The following is a 19,002-nucleotide window of genomic DNA, read 5'->3' as shown; positions in this document are numbered from 1 at the left end:
AATTGACAGCTAAAGTATTCCTAAGCAGCATTTTAAATAATTGTAAATAAATTACAATATTTAGCTTTTTGCAGCAGTTCATGTAGCTGCTCTATTTGATGTCACTCAAGACAGCAGACTAAAGTTTTCTTGTGTAGATTTGATAGGTAAGAACTTCATGTTCTTAAAGCTTCTAATGGTTGGGGAATGGGGCACAAGTTTTGAGTAATTTTTGTGGGAAAAAAAAAGTCTCAGCAAAACTGTCTGGCATGCAAACAGGCAGCCAAGATGGTAGCATGAGCTGGCTGAAAGCCAGATACCTTAGCACCAAGAGCAGTGGTTCAGCGGGCATTGTGGTGGAGGGCTGATGGTTGGACTTGATGACTTTAGAGGTCTTTTTCAATCTTAACGATTCTGTGATCCTAAGACTCTTCCTGAGCTACTGAAAGGAGCCTGCTTTCGCAGGTGGGGTTGGGTTTGATGATCTCTAGAGGTCCCTTCCAACCCTTACAATTCTGTGAGTCATATGGCATCTGCAGACTGCTGCTTCACACCAGCACACAACCAGTCAATGTGTACCTGGCCTCTTGTATCTTGCTGGTTTACCATTTAAAAGTTTTAAGAGAATCTTTACAATTTTCTTTCTTCCTTCTCATTTCTAATTATGATTACTCCATGGCATACTTTCCCCTTGAGATTTGTGTCCGCTGAAGACCATAGAACAGCTGGTGCACAAGCAAGGCCATATGGCAGTTACTTACAATGACATAAACTAATAGAGAGCTGAGTGTGATATAGTCCTTGGATGCTTTATCTTCTTGTAACTGCAGCTATGCCAATCACTTCAAAGATATGCCTTGACTCTTCAGTTCCCCTGATCCAGGTGCACAACCACCTCCACTGGTATGAACACCACAGTCACCACTGGGCTTAATCTAAAAAATGCTGCACTACAATCCCATATCTCGTGTGCAAGAGGGCCCAGATAACAGCCTGGAGGAGAGTGGGCAGCGTGAAAACACACCTAAAACTGTTCAGTTTTCTCAATACTAGGACCCAAGTATACATGACCCTAAGTATCACGCAGCATTGAGCACACAGAGATAGCAGTGCTGGAGATTGCCTTTCAAGATTTACCAAGATTTAAACTCCTGCCTATTCTTCCAGAGGAAACAGCTGAGCTCAGCTCTGCAGGGCACTGCTCAGTCCAACCCGCCCTGCAAGAGTTCACTCTTTTTATTCTTGGGTCACTGCCTCCCTGCTCGCAGACACACTCCAACCTGTGGCTGCTTCCAGCTCACATTAGGAGCAGGTCTTGCAGGTTTTTCTTAAAACACTTCGTGTTACTGATTTAATCTCTTCAGTAGAAGAACTGATGTATGGGAATTATGAACAGACAACCAACTACTGTAATAATTTCTGATATTCTTTTGATTTTGCTACATTTATGCAACAATGGATAGGTAAAATCTGTAGTGAGGCTCACATTTCTCTGCAGAATTTTCATCCTCTTTGTGTAGCTTTCACTTTTTCTAATTTAGACAGAGTACATTTATTTTTGCTTCTTACTTATTTTTTTTCCTTCTGGCACATACTCTTTATTCAGGCCAAATATAAATGAGATAAAGAGATAGCTTTTAAACTTCTTACAGGGTTTTCCACTGGACCCTGAATTTCCATAAACAAAAATTCTTTGTCCAGTGAATCAAGTGCATCAAGAGAAAAAAAAATACAGAAATTTATTTTCTAGGTCATATTGATGCAATTATGTACTAACAACACTTCTACAGCCATTTTTCAATTGTGGCTGTAGTTCCTTCTGTCATCTTAATCACTCTGTGAATGCAGCACTTTAAAAATCATAGGAATTAATGAGGTAAATGTGAATTTGCCATGATAAAGAGCTCTACTTTCTACACCCCTGTAGTCTATGCAACAGTTGTATGTATTTATATAGAGACAGATATCCTGTACATGTGAAGGGATGTTCTAAAAGCTTTCATAGTGACTCTGTAATCTAAGAACCAACATGTGTAACTGCAAAAGATCAGAAAAAGCCATCAAAATTACATAAAAAAAAGTAACCATATTATTGCAGGTTTAGAAGAAACCCAAAGCCATTTCCTAATCTCCCATGCATGGAAATATGACTGATCTTTATCTCAACAAGCTATGATAGAAATGTGTCTAACCAATTCTTAAACTCTTCAGAACAGAGATCCCTACAGTGCCCCTGGGCACCATGCCTATCAGACACCTTTTCCCTAATATTTACATGCAGCATTTTCTGTGCAGATTAACCCTATTTCTTTCAATCTTCTATGGCATTCTAGAGTCTGTTATGTTGGTCACAACAAGCAAAACCTATTCTGCCACCACAGAAATTAAGCACTTTTATTTGTTCACTGTTAGCCTGAACCCCTACATGCATTCTGTGTGCTTTATCAGAACAAACCACTAATAAGACTTAATGGGGAAAAAACAAGCTCTCAAAATTGGGAAAACTCTTGAGTGCTGTCTAACATTCACACTCTTTCTGGAAATAATGACAGTTTAAGATATTTTCTTTGCAACTCTGATAGTGGTCACAGAGCATGAATATTACACCACGGCCCTAGTGAAGATTTGGCTCACTACTGTGAGCCTCCATGTAATCACTCCAGAATTCAGACTACCATAGCATACATCAAAATACATTCTGCAACATTTAAATTGCTAGTTTACAAACTAGTTGCTCAAAATGCAAGCGTAATCAGAAAATGAAGTACTTCTGCTAAGGATACTGTAAATGACTTTGATGCATATAGACAGAACTCACATACAAGTAGAAAGTCCTAACAGTTGTGTTGTGTAACTTCTAATGCATGTTTTAGATATATTTGACTCAGTGATACAGAATCTGGTAGATATCTGTAAATACCAGGTGCTCCTTTCATACTGATCTACATATTTCAGTTGTTAATTTTTCATTTTTTATTCACATACTCGAGGGCAGTATCTAATTAGGTTTAGTTTGACTGCAAACTGGGTAACTTTTTTCTTAAATAAGATAAATAAGTGTCAAATATGTATCTGACAAAGCAGCAACAGTAAAATAGCAATGGAACAGAGAGGAGATTCTGCAAGAACAGTTGGGTTAAATTTTATGGGATGCTTCAAATCTCAGCTAAATCTGCAGAGAACAGAAGACTTACTATGGATTTAAAGTGCTGTAGCCAAATTGCTCTCACATGTTCCACGTAGACTGCAAATCTATTTCAGGAAGAGATTCATGTTAATTTCATAATCTCTTTAATCACACCCAAGCAGACCTGTTGCAGCTCAAGAGAGTGTTTAAGATTAAAATACTGATAACCACAGCATATGACACTTTCTTTTTGTTATATACATATAGAAATCATAGAATCATAGGGGTTGGAAGGGACCTCAAGAGATCATTGACTCCAACCCCCCTGCCAAAGCAGGTATAGAATCATAGAAAATCATCCTATAATAAAAGCCTAACCAAAACAAGCAGCCAAAGACAAAAAAAAAAAAAAAAAAGAAAGAAAGAAAAATCAGAACAAGAATGAATTGTAAGACACTGCATTGGAACTGGAAGAAGCTACCTGAAATATTATGAAAGTGGATCTGATTTAAAATCCTCCTCCTTGACAGTGACCAGGCTAGCACTAGATATGAGAGCATGGTAATACATCCTAGAAGGGAGGATTCTCTTTTCCCTTACGGGCCTGAGGTGAGCTCACACCAAGGTTCTGCCTCCAAGATTCCTCCACCCAAAGCCACCAAGTGGGGTGCACTGAAGGGAAAATCTATGTTCAGCTTAGCGACAGACTTTAGGGGCTCTAAATATCTCTCATTAAAGTATGCAACACATGAGCATGGTGCCAACAGAAGTCTGGGGGCTCAAATGCTTCTTCTTGAAGAAACTGCATTTTAAATAGGGTTTCTGAGAAGGGAAAGCACGTGCTTCTTCAGTGAAAACACCAACAATCTTGCTCCCTGAGCACCCCGGAGTTGGGAGCATTGGCAGCTGCTGACTGACCGGCAAAATCAGGACGGCCACCTGGCTTCCTTCCACAGCACCAAGGAGATCACTGACCTCGTAAATAATGTTCTGTTTTCCTTCCAAAAGCTCTCCTGAAGCCAGAATGACGGTGATCCAAAAATTAGAGGATGACAGGTGTTGTGTTTGGCTGGCCACTCCCTTCTAAACAACCTTCTACAGAAAGGGAAGGTTAAAGCCTGGGCTAGAGCTGGCAAGGCTTATTGCAGTGCAGCAATGGACTTTGAAGCCCATCCAGGGAACAGCACATTTCAAAGTTTTCAGGAGCATGCTGACATCCAGGCAGGCATTCGCAACATGCACTGTAAATGGTTCAATTTTCTCTGCCCTTAACCAACTGAGAAGGGCCAGGAGCCCATCCTCAGTGATGGAATCCATATGAAAGGGAACCTCCACCAAAACTAGAAGATAATGGAACTTCTTCCAAACCTTTCATTATATGGCCAAGTGAAATTTAAGGCTCTATCCTTCTTTTTAAACATAGATAAAGCAAGACATCAATGCATGATGAACATGGCTGAGGTTAAAAGCAGCTCTTGATTTTTATTTGCCTATGACAGGAATGGACGGATTTTCCACACATTTGGTAAAAATCAGCATGCAAATAAACGTATGCTAAAAAAAGTCACCTACATTTTTCAATAGGTAGCTAAAGAACGGCCAACTGGGAACTGCATGGCCAAAGTGTTACACAACAGCTGCATGCACTTGGATAGACAATGCTGAATGATGCACAGTATACAAAACTGAAGAAAGCTTTCTATTTTAATATAGCAATAATGTCTCCAAAACAATACACTGGGTTTCCTACCCTCTCTGAAGAGGCACAGAAATGAGGGAAAAAATTCCTCATAAGCCCTAAATATAATCTGGACATTCATGAGGAAAACTCAGTGATTTGTGGATTTAGGGTATATTTGTGGTGCTACTGAAGACATCTCCAAGCACTCTTTGTTATCCTTGCCCCTTTACTCCACAGTGGAGAATATGCAGAGCTGCACATTTATCCACTTCCACAGAAAATTCTACTCAACTGAAAATATGTTAACTCTTAAAAACAAACAGATGAGAAACCAGTGGTTCTTCACGTGCATTGACAGGAGGAATCACAGAGGTTTAAAAAGACCATTAAGATCATTCAGTCCAACCGTGAACAATCACCACCATGCCCACTAAACAATATCCTTAAATGCCACAGCTATGTGCTTCTTGAGAACCTCTAAGGATAGAAACTCCACTACTTCCCTGGGCAGTCATCTGCTTCATTAATAGTCCGATCTGGGCTGGCCCTTTTGACTGACTGGAGCCTTGCCTTGAGAATCCTTTTGGTGAAACATCATTCTCTCCAGGAGATCTTAAAATGGTCAGCGATGACTCGATCTAATTTTTAATCTCCCTCTAAGCCTTGGAGCATCTAATTGCTAGAAAAGGCTAGACCTGTACTCTGAGATGTCAGGCTACCTCATCTCCTCTGAGCACAATGAACAGGATTTTTTTGATTTATTTTTGATTTACTTGCATTCAGCCTAATTATGAATGTCCCCTCCCAATTTGTCCAGTTAAAGTGACTGTTTCCAAGCACAAAAGGCTCAGAGTTCTCAAATTATACATGAAAGAGCTGAGCACACAGACAAATTAGGCAGAAACAATGCTCCAGCAGAAGTATCTAGCATTTACCCAATGTTAAGGCCATTTCCAGACTTCCAGGATTAATGTTTCTAACCTTAAGAAATGTACCTTCTTCAGTTGCTTGAAATATTATAAGCATAAAAGATACTGCTCAAGAGAAATGCTATTTGTTTTGGCAGCTGTTATCAGGCACTGCACCTCTGAGACCAGCTATACACGTTCTAAATATACACTCTGACTTTTCTGAGATGCTGATTAAATTATGGAAAAGATTTTTCTTTATTACTGCATTCTCTTTCCTCTCTTTGCAAAGTCTAGGAAAGGAACAGAAGCACTATTAATGTGAATCAGTCAGTAGCTTTGGGTCTGTCATTCCCAAAAGCTCAAGGGGACTTTCAGGGAAGTGCACGGGAGGGGAAATTGGAAGACTTTTACTAGATCTTGCAGCAAAAAATTCTGCAGTTTCATTGTCTTAATGATGATGACATCCTGGCCTCTCCCACCAGGTGTCACTACAAAGTCATTTAAGAGGATCCGTTGGCGATAAAGCAAGATGCGGGCAGAATGAAGATTAATAAGACATGCAATTCAGAGCCAGAAAAAGAGTCTCTTCACTCCTCCTATTGCTCCCCAGCCAAAAATAAAGCAGAGCAACACCAGTGTGCATTAAGCTCAACAGAGCAGACTATCAATTTTAAATGTCAGATACGTATAGCTCATATTGCATAAGAGTTCTAAATGAGCGCCACGTGAGCCTTTCAGATGTGCTCCTCTGGTCTGAGGTTAAAGTAGGGTCCAGATAAGATGTCACAGCTACCAGGTCAGTACTGGTCTGGAATAGGGTCCTTGCTTTAAAGTGATCTTTAGGGATTTGCAGAATAAACCCTTACTGTCACTCTGATGAGAACACGAGGCAAGGGATTAACTCTCGTGCAACTCTTCCTTTTGTAAGCAAAGTCTCTAAACCACAAACAAAACACACCCTGCAGATCAGGTTGCAAAATGGCTCACATAGTACTGCTTTTAATGTCTGAGGGCACAAGAAGTAAACAAAACCCTCAGATTCACAGTCTGTGGGTAGGATCAGCTCATCTGTGGGTAAAAATCCATCCCTCCCCTCCCACCAATTGAAGGAGCACATGGAGCCTGCCTGGTGCTCCACTCCCCTGCGACTTCCACACAGCAGAATGCAACATCAGAGTCATGTCTGTGAATGCAGACTTGCTGAAACAAGGTCACATCAGGACTTCAGAACACAGCAGCCAGGGAAGGTCCCTGTCCTGCTCAGTAGAGCCATGTACAGGGAGCCTGAAACAGGCTCAGGCAGGATTCAGCTGAAAGTAAAAAAAAAGACAAAAAACACTCTTTGCTCATGCTATCCGTTTAAATGCTGAGCTGGTTTCAGCCACAGCACTTTAAGTTCTCTCTTTTGGGATCCCACAGTGTTTTAGCATAGGCATCTATCAGACAAAACCCTGAAAATGTTAAGTTAGTCTACATGCAAACGTTGTCAATGCTTATTTTAGTAATAAAAGCTGTGTTTAATCTATGCTTTCATATTTCAGTAATCTATGTATCAATCTATAGCCTCCCAGCTAAATACACTAAGTAGATTAAGCTCTGATTGATTCAAAATGTTTTTCACTATATTATCGAAAGTCTACAGATCAGCATAAACACCATGAAGATTTTTTTTCCCCTTTGGCAGATTTACAAAAGCAGAGCTTAACTTGAATTGAAATGAACTGCATTTTTACAGGGCAAAAAAGCCTGTCAAACCTCCTCTAGCTCTGCTTTGCTTCAAGACTGTAAAAACCTGTGATTAATAGCACAGTGCATTTATTCTGTTGTGACAACAGCAATAGCGTTATGAAGAAAAGCGTTCCCCCTGTGCCCACTATTCATCTCGGCCATCAGGAATCACCCCAAAGGCATCACTGCTAGGGCTGCAATCTGCCCACGGTGCAGGCAGCTCTAGAGAACGGGGGAGTAGGAATGTTGGTGATATGCTTTTAAAGATTACAGTAAAATACTGCAAGTGGCTTCCTCAGACTGAAAATACCAATATTTTTATTTATTTTTTGCAATGTATGCAGGAAAAGTGTTAGGCAGGTCATGAACCTGCTGGGTGCTCTGGGGAGGCTCAGCTGCCATTGCTGGCAGTGGTGAACTTCAGCAACAAAAAGAGCACTCGCACAGAGAGCAACATGCTAAACTTGCTGTGATGCTGTTTCAGTGGTTCCTCGCAGACTATCTGCTGGAGGTGGCCACACAGATGGAACCAGATCCCTACATATGCTCAGCATCATCTCTGAGAGCTCGCTGAGAGCAGTAGTGCAAGCAAACACAGGTTTGAGCATCCCAGCTCTACCAGGGAGGTGGAAGAGTCATCTCCCAAAAATCAGCAGGAAAGGACAAAGGTGAAAATTAACCTTGGAATGGTAAATTTTATTCTTCCCCCCTCCCAAAGATGAAGCAACCAAGTAAGTGAGAGAATTTGTTCAAATAAAGGTGCTGGTAACAACGTAACAGCAGAGCATCCCAGCTAGCAGGGTAATGCTTCAGCCTTTCTAACAATAATGCCTGAACTCTCACAGACCTCAGTGGGAGAGGTGTCATCCACATCCCCATGGTCCTTAAACACTCACCCCTATGCAGTATCCAGTTCCTTCTGGTGTCCACCTCCTTCCACGCATGCTGAGAGCTGACACCAGGATGCTGCAGACCCATTTGATCCAGCAGCCCCCCCAGTTTGTTCACACACCTGCCACAGACCCTCACTACTGATCCCACACCCAGCTTCACCTCCAGGTGATGTAGTGCAAGGGAAGGTGCCCTGCTTACACAATCCACCTTTTGATTAGAGTGAAGGGAACACATATTTCAGACTTTCCTAGAAGTCCTCTATGCTGCTCGTGAAGTAAAACAAGTTTTCATTTCAGCATCAACAATATGTACTTGGACACAAAGTGACATTTCCAAGGGGATGTTATAACCTAACTTCTGTTAAGGCATACTCCCTGTGAACAAGAGGCTCAGAGGTCTTATTGCATACACATTACTCAGAGAGGCTACGGAACCTGGCTTGGTATATCCAAACTGTATTTGGTTCCTTTATCATCCCAGTATATTAATATACAGTTAACGAGCAAGTTCATTATAAAGGACAAACCTGAAATTCAATGTCAGCCAAGAAATTGCCTGAGCAACCCAGTAATTGAATAAAAACACATGTCAGCAAAGCACAAGTGTCACCACGGGCATGGAGATCACCAGTGTGACAAACTTCTCCTGTCAGCGTGCTGCTGTGCACAAGGCTCTATCAGAAAAGCTCAAGTACCAAGTGATGTTTTACAGCAAAAGACAAGTACCAACATGTACATTTGACCTACAGAGTCAAGCCTGACAGCCCACAACTTCAAACACACAAATAAGAGAGAAATTAAAGAAAATTAGCATGCTGCAACTTATTAGTCATCCTTCTGATTACAAAGGGCTTCACAAGGGGAGCATTCACTTGTAAACTTGTGGTACAATATAAACGTGAACTTAAATATCAAAAGTAACCTAAGTGGGTATCGAAGACATCTACCAATGAGTCTGATGAGTTTGGATGCTGATCATAAAATTTACAGAATATCCTGTTTTGGAAGGGACCCGTAAGGACCATGGAGTCCAACCCTTGGCTCCACACAGCAGCACCCAAACCCAACCCTGTGGGTGACAGTGGTGTCCCAGCACTCTGTGAGCTCCAGCACTTGGGGCCGTGCCCACTGCCCTCTGGGGCAGAGCCTTTCCCTCACCCCCAGCTGCCCTTCCCCTGACAGCTCGGTGTTATTCCCTCAGGCCCTGTCACTGCCCCTCTGCTCCCTGTGAGGAGCTGCACAGCCACGAGCCCTCATTCTCAGCCTGCTCTGTGTCCAACAAACCCAGGGCCCTCAGCTGCTCCTCATGCATCTTACCCCTCTGGATCTTTCCCCATCTCTGTAACCATCCTTTGGAAACTCTCTAACAGTTTTAAGTCCTTCTTGTGCTGTGGTGTCCAAAACTGTACTGATACATGGGACCAGCTTCTCTGGGTGTGTGACAAAGCAAATCCTGCCAGATCCCCAAACCAGGATCATTCTGGAAAGAAACTGTTGACAGTATTAGCCAGCAACAGAGAGAGGGATGGGTGCTGCATGCATACATTCTGTTGAATATTTTAATTTTCATTCTGCTTTAGTCTTATCTTAATGGCTTTTATGCTCCCTAGAAGAACAGTGGTGGTTGGGATAGTTCTGTAGACAATCACTTTGCAGCAGCTACTCACAGACACTACAGGGCCATTTGCCAGTTGCAAGACTGAAGGAAAGCAGAACTCCAGCAATGACTCCCTGCCCCATCAGGTCCATTTTCAAGGGAAGGAAGCCAATTACTGTGAGGACTGGTCTGCTCTGGGAAAATTGTTAGCTGTCAAGAGCTGAGCAGTTTCTGGAGCACACCTAGAGCTGTGGCAAGCAACCAATCAAGTAAAATTGTTTCCTAGCTTCTTCTTTCGTTCCCTTAAAATAGAAGCAACTTTCCCTCCGTGTTTCTGTCCTTTCCAGTGATTTGAAAACTGTCACATCGTTGAGTGATTGCAGGTGCCACTGAATAATGAAGCAGCTCTGTTCATTAATGTTTTGTGATTTATTACTTTTGGACTAAAGGAAAGAAAAACAGCCTGAAAAACAGAATTCTGACATCACTTCACATTATTTTCAGTCCAGCACTTCAGACAACTGTTAGAACAGTGATTTTTTTTTTCAGCAAATGTCCACCAGTCCCCAGCAATGCAGTGTTGAACATTTAATTTCAGACATTTCTGCAGATTTAGAGTATAAAAAATTCATAACTAACTGCCACCCTAGATGTTGGGTCCTACCTTCATATAGCCAGTCGCTGAGCCCATTGAAAATAACACCTTCTTTTCCAGTGGAGACCACTCGAATGGCTTGTTTCCCCACATGGGCACAGTAATAGATGTTATTCTCAAAGATAAAAATCTGATTTGAAGGGAAAAAGAAAAAAGAGAAGAACATTAAGCAGTGGCTCCATTTTAAGACGTTGCATTTTACTTTTACAATAATTGGCAGTAAAAAAGAAGTCACAAATCACATTTTTATACATTTTTGTCAAAAAAAAAAAAGATTTCTACAGCTTGCTTTCAGTGCCATCAACTACTAGAAAGATGCTAATTTACAACAAACTGATGCTCTGATCCTCCAACATAAGCTTTATTTTTCTTGGTCCTGTCTTCATTTCAGAAATTGAAGAGTGCATGAAATGAGGAATGCTACCTCTCTGGGTTTTGAAGTGCCTCAGGACATGGAGTTGATGGTGACTGAACTGGTTACTGCAAAATGCTCCTTACACATTTCCATTAGATTTACTGCTACCAGATCATTTTTGGGAATCAGACCATTCACTTGGCTGTTTAAGAGATATGAGTGAGCAAAACTTTACCCAGACATTTAAAATATATATATATGCATTGGTCTATGACATCATTTGGTTAGATGCCTAAATGTCAGCAGTGACACAGAGATGCTCTCCCTCCTCCCCTCAAAGTGAAACAGTCTAGCATTTGGAAAAGATTTCTGAAATCCACACAGGCTGTAGAGATGTACTGGAAAAAGTACCAGGAAATCCATACAGACTGAGAGACAAAACTGCTAATAGAGTTCAGCAGACATTTACAGATGAGTTTATAGAAGGTTGGAGATACTGGAGCAAATGTTAGGTATCTACAGCACAACGTGAGAATGCAATTTCTCATGCTGCTCTTGGGAATGGACAGAATTGAGAAAAAGTATTTGCTTTCAGCTTCTTTTCATATCCTACTGTGGCATGTGTTTCACCTGAAGATGAGCTGGAAAGATTCCAGAAGAAAATATTGGTCCTAACATAATTTTGGCAGCCGTTACAGTGAGTTTGCCTAAGGATAAAAACATGACTAGAACCTGAACTTGCTTTCCCCCTTCTTTAAAAGCCCTTGTAGACTAGAAGAGCCAATTAATGTTTTTGAACAAAAAAAAAGAAGATTCATTACGGAAAATATTTTCCTGCCTTGATTTTAGTAAGCAGAGAAGCCAGATGAGAGACCTCTGTGAGAGATGTGTTATCTAGATTGCATATGGAAGGATTGTCAAAGCATTAAGAAATCCAAAAGACCACTGTGGACAAAATATGAGGTTGTTTTTCATAGTTTATAGTAAAAAACACTAGAAACTGAGGAATAATATTAACAGCGTGGGGTGGCAGTAAAAAGATAAAGACAACGCTGGGACATGACAGTCTCAGTGATGTGCACCATCCTGTTCTGCAGCTCCTCTTGACACAACCAAGGCTCTGCACTCCCTGCTGTACATCTTCAGTTTGCAGAAGAGACACCCTGGATTGCCCACAACACATTTTTGGTGGTATTTGTTGGTACGAAGGAAGACTGATTAAAATGGGACTTGAGAAACCTGTTCTCAGCAACGCACAGTGCCCTAAAGGATGCCATCCCCAAACTGTAAGACAATTCCAAATCTCTACATCCAAGAGCTACGTGTGTGATGGGTGTTTGGGCAAACTTCTGCAACAAGTGCACAGCCAGGTGGAGTTACTCAAGTGATGCAGCCCATTTCTTGCCCAGCTTCTCCCAGCAAATGAAGGTTTTGCAATATTTTGTACTGTCTTAAATTTTAAATGAGTCTACAGGAAAAATAAATAAGGCAGAATGACAATCAGCTCCTGCCCTGTGCTTTGTAAAGCATTGCAGTGTTTTCTGTCTTCACTGTTTTGTCTTTCAAAGCTTCATTACATTAGTCAGGCTGCACAGGGTACGTGGTAGCTGCAATGGAAAATAATATAGTGCTCTGACTTCAAACTGTCTCCCGTGTAATTCAGAGCCAAACTGCAGCACCTTATAGAGAATTTTAAATTACCCTCTTAACTACAGTCCCTTGTACCCTAAAAATGTCAAGCATAATAAAGATAAAAAAATAACTGAAGCAGCAGAAGATTTCTATGTAATGTGTCCTTATAAATTAAGAAAAAGCTTCTGAAATTCTGTTATTCATCAAAAAGAAATGTCTTCAGATTACTTCACCTTCTAGTCTAGAGAGTATTAGATTCCTTTAAATATGTTTTCTACTAACATTTTGTGACAGTAAAGTCGTGCTTTCTATCAAACATACAGAATCCTTCTAATTAATCCTTAATTAGAGAATAATAAATCTGTGTAAGGAAAGAATTTAAAAATCTATGGACATCACTTTCACATTATTTTATGCTTTACGTAGCAATCTTAAATGATATAAAATGACAAAAGAAGGGGTCAATCTCCAGTTTTATGAATCTCTGCACAGAACATGAAGAGTATACATAAATTTCTGGTGCCTTCTCATCTGGTGTGTGTAGTTGAGAAAGATTTTAGCCCCAGGACCCTTGAAGTGTCTCTGCCTTTTCTGATGGACAGCACACAAAGTCCAGCACCGAGTGCAACTAATGGCATAGGAATAAAGCTAGGCAATATCAGGGGGATATCCACACCTTGAGCACTGTGCCCATTTTGGTGATTACACTTCCAATGCCTCTGAAAAATAAGATATTTTGAAAGAAGTAAGACAATAAAAAACATCCATATATTGACTGAAGAAAACAATTTTTAACTCTGTAAATGAACAAGTCGTAAGCTGTACAAGATAACAACATGAGACAGAAAAGAAAAATATTTTTACTTTTTCTTTTCCAGATACCACAGTAGCCAACAAAACTTAAAAGAAGCTCTTTAAAAATGGATAAAAAAGATTTTCTCCTATTGAAAATAGAATTTACGTGAAATTCTGTGTTGTTATGGAAGACTTCCATCTCTTCCTACTGGATGTTATAACAGGGTTCAAAAGATGAAATATTTGTTAACAAAGATAACTAGAATGTCCCGGGAGATTGAGATAAAGACTTGTTAAACAAACAAACACCTTCCTTGCTCACTCCCAGGATTATAAAATCCATGAGGATTTTGCAGTTGCCTATACTGGGCTCAGGATATCATCTACTGTTTTCAGCATAAGCCACTGCCCCCTCAGCCTCAGGTATCAACACATCACTAGCTCCTGTGGGCCAGGAAAAAATCTCTGCCTACTCACAATTTGTATTAGAACTGATTACTGCAAGCCATTTGACATCCTTATGTGCCAAAGCTAATATTAAGAAAAAATACTATGCTGATAGGACCACATGCCTATGACAAGAGGAGAACTTTTAGCCAAAGATTAGGTAATTATCCAGTAAAATAAATGTATTCTAAACACATAAACAATGAACTAAATCCTCTGAAAACATGCAAGATCTGTCATAACACTGACTGATCCATTTCAAATTTTAACTGCAACTATTTCAAGGCCAACTATTCTGAACTGAAAGATATTATACCTCCTTTTACAGTTATTTCTCTCCCCCTTCGTTCCAGACAAAGAAGCGAGAGAGCTTCCTATTTCCTCAAAGACCATGAGAAAAAGAATTAACAGAGGAATCTGCATTTTTCATGCTTTGATTTATTCTCCAACTTCTGGGAAGAATTCTGAGCCCGTGTTCTCTTTGCCCTATGGTTTCTAACACATATCTTGCCAAATAAACAAGTGACATCTTTAAAATTTAGCATCTCCAAGTAGAAAGCTCATGTCTGGATGCTTATTACTTTAATCACACATTGGAGAAGTGCGACTACATCCTACATGTCAGAGGGCAGTCTTCCCACTGCAAGGTCAGCCCACAAGAGAGTAGTCAATGTGAAATGTTTGCCTATTTTGCACTGAGAGTTTGATCAATAAGACCCAGCCTTCATGTATAGGCAGGCACAAAGGCCTGAACCTGTATTAAACTCCAAATCAGTCCAAAAACAGTCTGAGAAAACAATTGCAAAATAGAAGGACCAGTTAATAGTGGAACACAGCTTTGAATCAGCATGCTACTTTCTTCTCATCTAACATAATGCACTCTTATCTTCCATTTTTTAATATTAAATCCTTATTTCATTTTTATTGTGAATTTTGCAGGGGTTTTTTTTTCCCCCTTTACAGAAGTCTTCAGATAATCTGGAATCCATTTTACCTGAGGGAGTATTCTGGCAGACCAACTGAAATAACAGATTCGTTTTAGAATTCTGTCTTTCAGAAACACATTTAATTTTACAGAATCAGTAAAGTTTTCTGCATAAAGGTAGTTGTCCATGGACTTCACTGTTCTAGATGTTGAACTAATGCACAGAAAGAGATCATCTGTACCCCAACAGCATATTTTTGTAGTCTGGTAAGCCCCATTATCTTCATTCAACATGTGAAGAAAAAAACAACAACAAAACAGGGATACTGAAGACAAGACTCAACTAATTCAAAGGAACCCAGAGTCATTTTAAGCCCCTCAGAGTGTCTAAAACACCTTGTAGTATCATATAGAACACATGGGAAACCTGTATTCTCCTGGAAAAGCATTGAGGCCACATATATTTGATACTATTCATCCAAAGTGCTCTAGGAACCTACATATACAAAGACAAATGCAATTTTCAGTGTCACATAAGCACATCAGCAAAACCACGAGTCACGCCTGGGCAGCTTGTACTCTAATACAATGCATTAACCATAAGAGCACCCTTACTATAATTATCATTCTGCATCAGGTAGACTATTATAAGCTTGTGAAGACTGGGAGACAAAAGACCTGAAGTGCTCCTTATCCTGTTATGAACTGCATGTTACACTGATCAAATTACTTGCACAGTCACGAGCAGCTTCAACATGATACCAAACTCATAATACTTCCTTCTGCACAGGCAGAACCACAGCTACTATAAAATTCCTTTCACTGAAATAGCAAAGAAAAATGGTTCTTGTATGTGTCTTGCTCTGCATATTTGCTAATGCACATTGGTTGGCATCAATCCTGCCTCACCTTGGGTGTGACCTTCTGTCATCTTCTGTAAGTATGTGGTTCCAATACACAAACCAGACTGTCCTAGATACTCATGAAAAACTGCTTAACTCTACGGACTTCTCATCCTCCAGCAGCTTTTACAGCTTTCAGGCTGCTTCCAAGTCCAAAGAAGTCAATCAAAGCAGTCCATGTAATTTAGGTACTTACTGCTTCCACTGTTTATAAGGCAGCCAAAAGAAAATGTCAGGTACCTTCATCTACTCAAGATATGACCCATGAGTTCCACCTCACAGTCCTAACCACATCCAAGCCACATCGTTTCTCCTTCATGTGGTTTCTTCTCCTTAAATGCCATTCACATCATTTCTTAAGCAGCAGGCACTGATATCTCCAAACAAGCCCAATAAGAATCTATGTGGGTAAATAAAGGGGATCACTTGAGGTAAATCCAGATTTCTGCACGGTTAGTCAGACCTTCAATAGTCCTTTCATTTATATCCTTCCCCAGGATATAAATGAGAATTCAATCACCTGAAACCAATCTAGGTGCAATTTAAGGTTCCTATCCGTTTACATCAACTGTTGCTTCAGTCAGGCATACATATGAACAGTCCTACAGCAAAATAAATGACATCTTAAACTCTTCAAAATTAACTAAATATCTTAAACTAAATCTTCTATTTACTTTTTGGTTGAATACAACCAGACAAAACTTCATGTTTTGAACTGAACTATATATTAACTACCTATATAGTTTTAAGGTGTTACCATATAGGTCTGAAATCCTCTGAAAAACAAGACAGCTTTAGCCTCTTGCTGTGTCAAGGAAGAAAAGTACTACCTCTCTGTTTATATACTAAATAACTGGTTGAAGGCAGTAACAAATGCACAGCATGTAAGCAGGGGTTGGAAATGTCAGGTCATGGACACAGTAGTCTGGAATTTTATCAAGCTCTTCCTGGAAACATGCACCCCAAGAGGTCTCTCCCTACATCTCAGTTTCTATGCTCCCTCTAATTCCATTCAAGTATTTTGAAGATTGGCCCTCTTACAGTAGCTTTATTTCCTCATTGCCATGTGACATCTGGAAGATGAGGACCGTGAAAATGAAAAACCATCAAGAGGAAGATTCCCTTGCTCTTTTACCCAAACTAAAACTTGTTCTTCCTCCACAGAATTAGCATGCCCATCAGCGTCCTTGCAGCATCTTGAAACAGATGCAATAACTGTGTTCTCACTTTGGGATACCATGGAAATCTAACAAGCATTGTACTGAAAAGGTCTTGGCGTTTCACAATGATAATTCTTAGATCAACTGAAGCAGAAAAATGCATGATCAATGCAAAATCAGTTTCTAAAGCTTGTTCCTGATTGGTCATTTTTCATTAAATACATACCTGAATATGAAAAAATACATTAATGGTAGCTAGCTGAACATCAAAGTTGACATTCATCACAAGTGTTGTTCTTAATGCATATGATATGATTACACCAACTAATCAGATCTTCAAAAAAGAGTAATAAAAGCAAACAGACCCTCAGCAGTCATATATATATAGAAAGGGAGTATTTTCATTGGAGTTCTATAGTGGCTATTTAACAAAAACACCTTGATAGCAGGTGGGATAGAAGGATCAAGTCAAAAGCCTTCAAAACATTTTCATTCTCCCGCATCAGAGTTCAAGTTGCATGCTAAGAAAAAGACGTATAGAAATTTTAATGGAAAAGTAAAAGGAAGTTTAAGTTGATTTTTCTTCACAGAACCAAAATGTCACCATTAAGATTGATGACAAATGAACGAAACTATTACATTTAATCAACATACTGCAGAGAATGAAATTTTGATAAATTATTGACAGAGAAGGCTACAAGTTCAATTTTTCATTTAATAGTTTAGCTTTGCTATAATTCAAAGTAAGAAGATAACTTATTCCCAGGGAAGGATTTAGAGGACGTACTTTCTGAAGGTATGCAGCACACAGATAAAGGTTACTTTGAACAAGGGTAAAATTTCCTTCACTTTTCTTTTTTCCTAGAAGAGGCCAAAGGTGGCCCTTATAGACTGAAGCAAGGACTATCCCCATATTAAAGTGATTCTTCAGGAAGACTTTCAAGAGAGAGAAGATGAAAATAGCCTAGAGGACCACTGTGACCAGAGTATACAGTAGTACAGACTGATGCACAAAAGAACAGAGCTGATTTATAGACATTCCAAAAACAGTATTTTTGACTCAGAGATCTAAGGGCCATATCTGATATGAGTAGCATAAGAGAGTAACTGAATGGAGATTCATGTAAAGAAGGGAAACACAATCAGTTCTGCAAAGGAAAAGCACCAGAATTACTACAAAAGGCAGAAGAAAACAAGGCAAAGCAACTATGTGCAGCATATATTTAACAAAGGAGTTCAGAGTATTACCACCTGTAAACTGTGCAAAACTCCCTAATTTTGCTGTCATTGCCCTCAACTAGCAAAGAGACTAAGAAGATAAAGAATGGAAAAGTATCCCTCTATGTCTTAGAATGAACTATTTTTTTATTTCTCCAAGCACTGGCTAGATCCCAGCTGTCTCAAAGACAACCAGAAATATTCACACGAGTGTTTAAAGGTTCTGCTTCCTGATATTCCAGAACTGTTCTGCAATCGCTGGAGGATCCTGGGAACAGCGTTCAGTGAAGTCTATAGACCTTTCCTACTAGAGATATAAAGGTAACCTTTGGAAAGCAGAAGAGTTTGTAAGATCCTAAACTGGCAAAACAGGCATTCTAGCTAAAGCCCTATTCAATAAACTATAAGAGCAATAACTGAATTTTGTGACCTGGAGACACATTTCATTTTTTTCTTTTTAAACTGGGCACAGAAGAGATTTTTGTCTGTTCTTCCAGCTTAAGATCTTAACGCATTAACATCCTGCTGAGATTTCTACAAGCATCTTTACATTTTTAACTCTGCATCATTACAAACAGTCTATTTCCATTTATACTCTGTGAGCAGGCTAGTCCACAACGCATACAAATCCTAATTACACCTAGAATCTGCCAGAGTCTGGCCAAATAAGCAATTATTATGGCTAAGAAGATTTTCAAAAAGATGTTTTAAGAAAAATATGCTGTCCTATTTTCTGTTCTTCAGGGAAGAAAGAACATTTCACATCAACAAAGAGAACCATGTCCGCTTGGAATTCTTTGCCCTGGATTCTAATGGGGTTATTTTAATTTATAACTGCCTTGTTGTATTAAAGTATGTATCAGTAAATGTACCATTTAGCATGGAACTCTGATTCTGCTTTTAAGTTCTGCTTGATGGATTATCTTGTATTCCATAACCTAATATCGCTGATGGTTATGTAGGGCATCACTATAAATTAGATTATTTAATATGAGAT

The 19,002-nt window shown here is 39.7% G+C and overlaps 1 protein-coding gene across 1 annotated transcript in view; it reads right to left on the bottom strand.

Moving 5' to 3' along the window:
* Positions 1 to 19,002, bottom strand: part of DPP6 (dipeptidyl peptidase like 6) — a 381,910-nt gene that overhangs the window by 69,801 nt on the left and 293,107 nt on the right. Inside the window, exon 8 of the mRNA XM_065744804.1 lies at positions 10,581 to 10,701. Within this exon, the coding sequence (XP_065600876.1) occupies positions 10,581 to 10,701 (121 nt within the window). The remainder of the gene's footprint in view (positions 1 to 10,580; positions 10,702 to 19,002) is intronic.

The sequence above is a fragment of the Cyrtonyx montezumae genome, unplaced genomic scaffold, assembly GCF_038088225.1.
Source record: "Cyrtonyx montezumae isolate F1298 unplaced genomic scaffold, pur_monq_1.0 scaffold_32, whole genome shotgun sequence".
Taxonomy (NCBI): Eukaryota; Metazoa; Chordata; class Aves; order Galliformes; family Odontophoridae; genus Cyrtonyx; species Cyrtonyx montezumae.
This window is presented reverse-complemented; position numbering and strand designations above follow the sequence as displayed.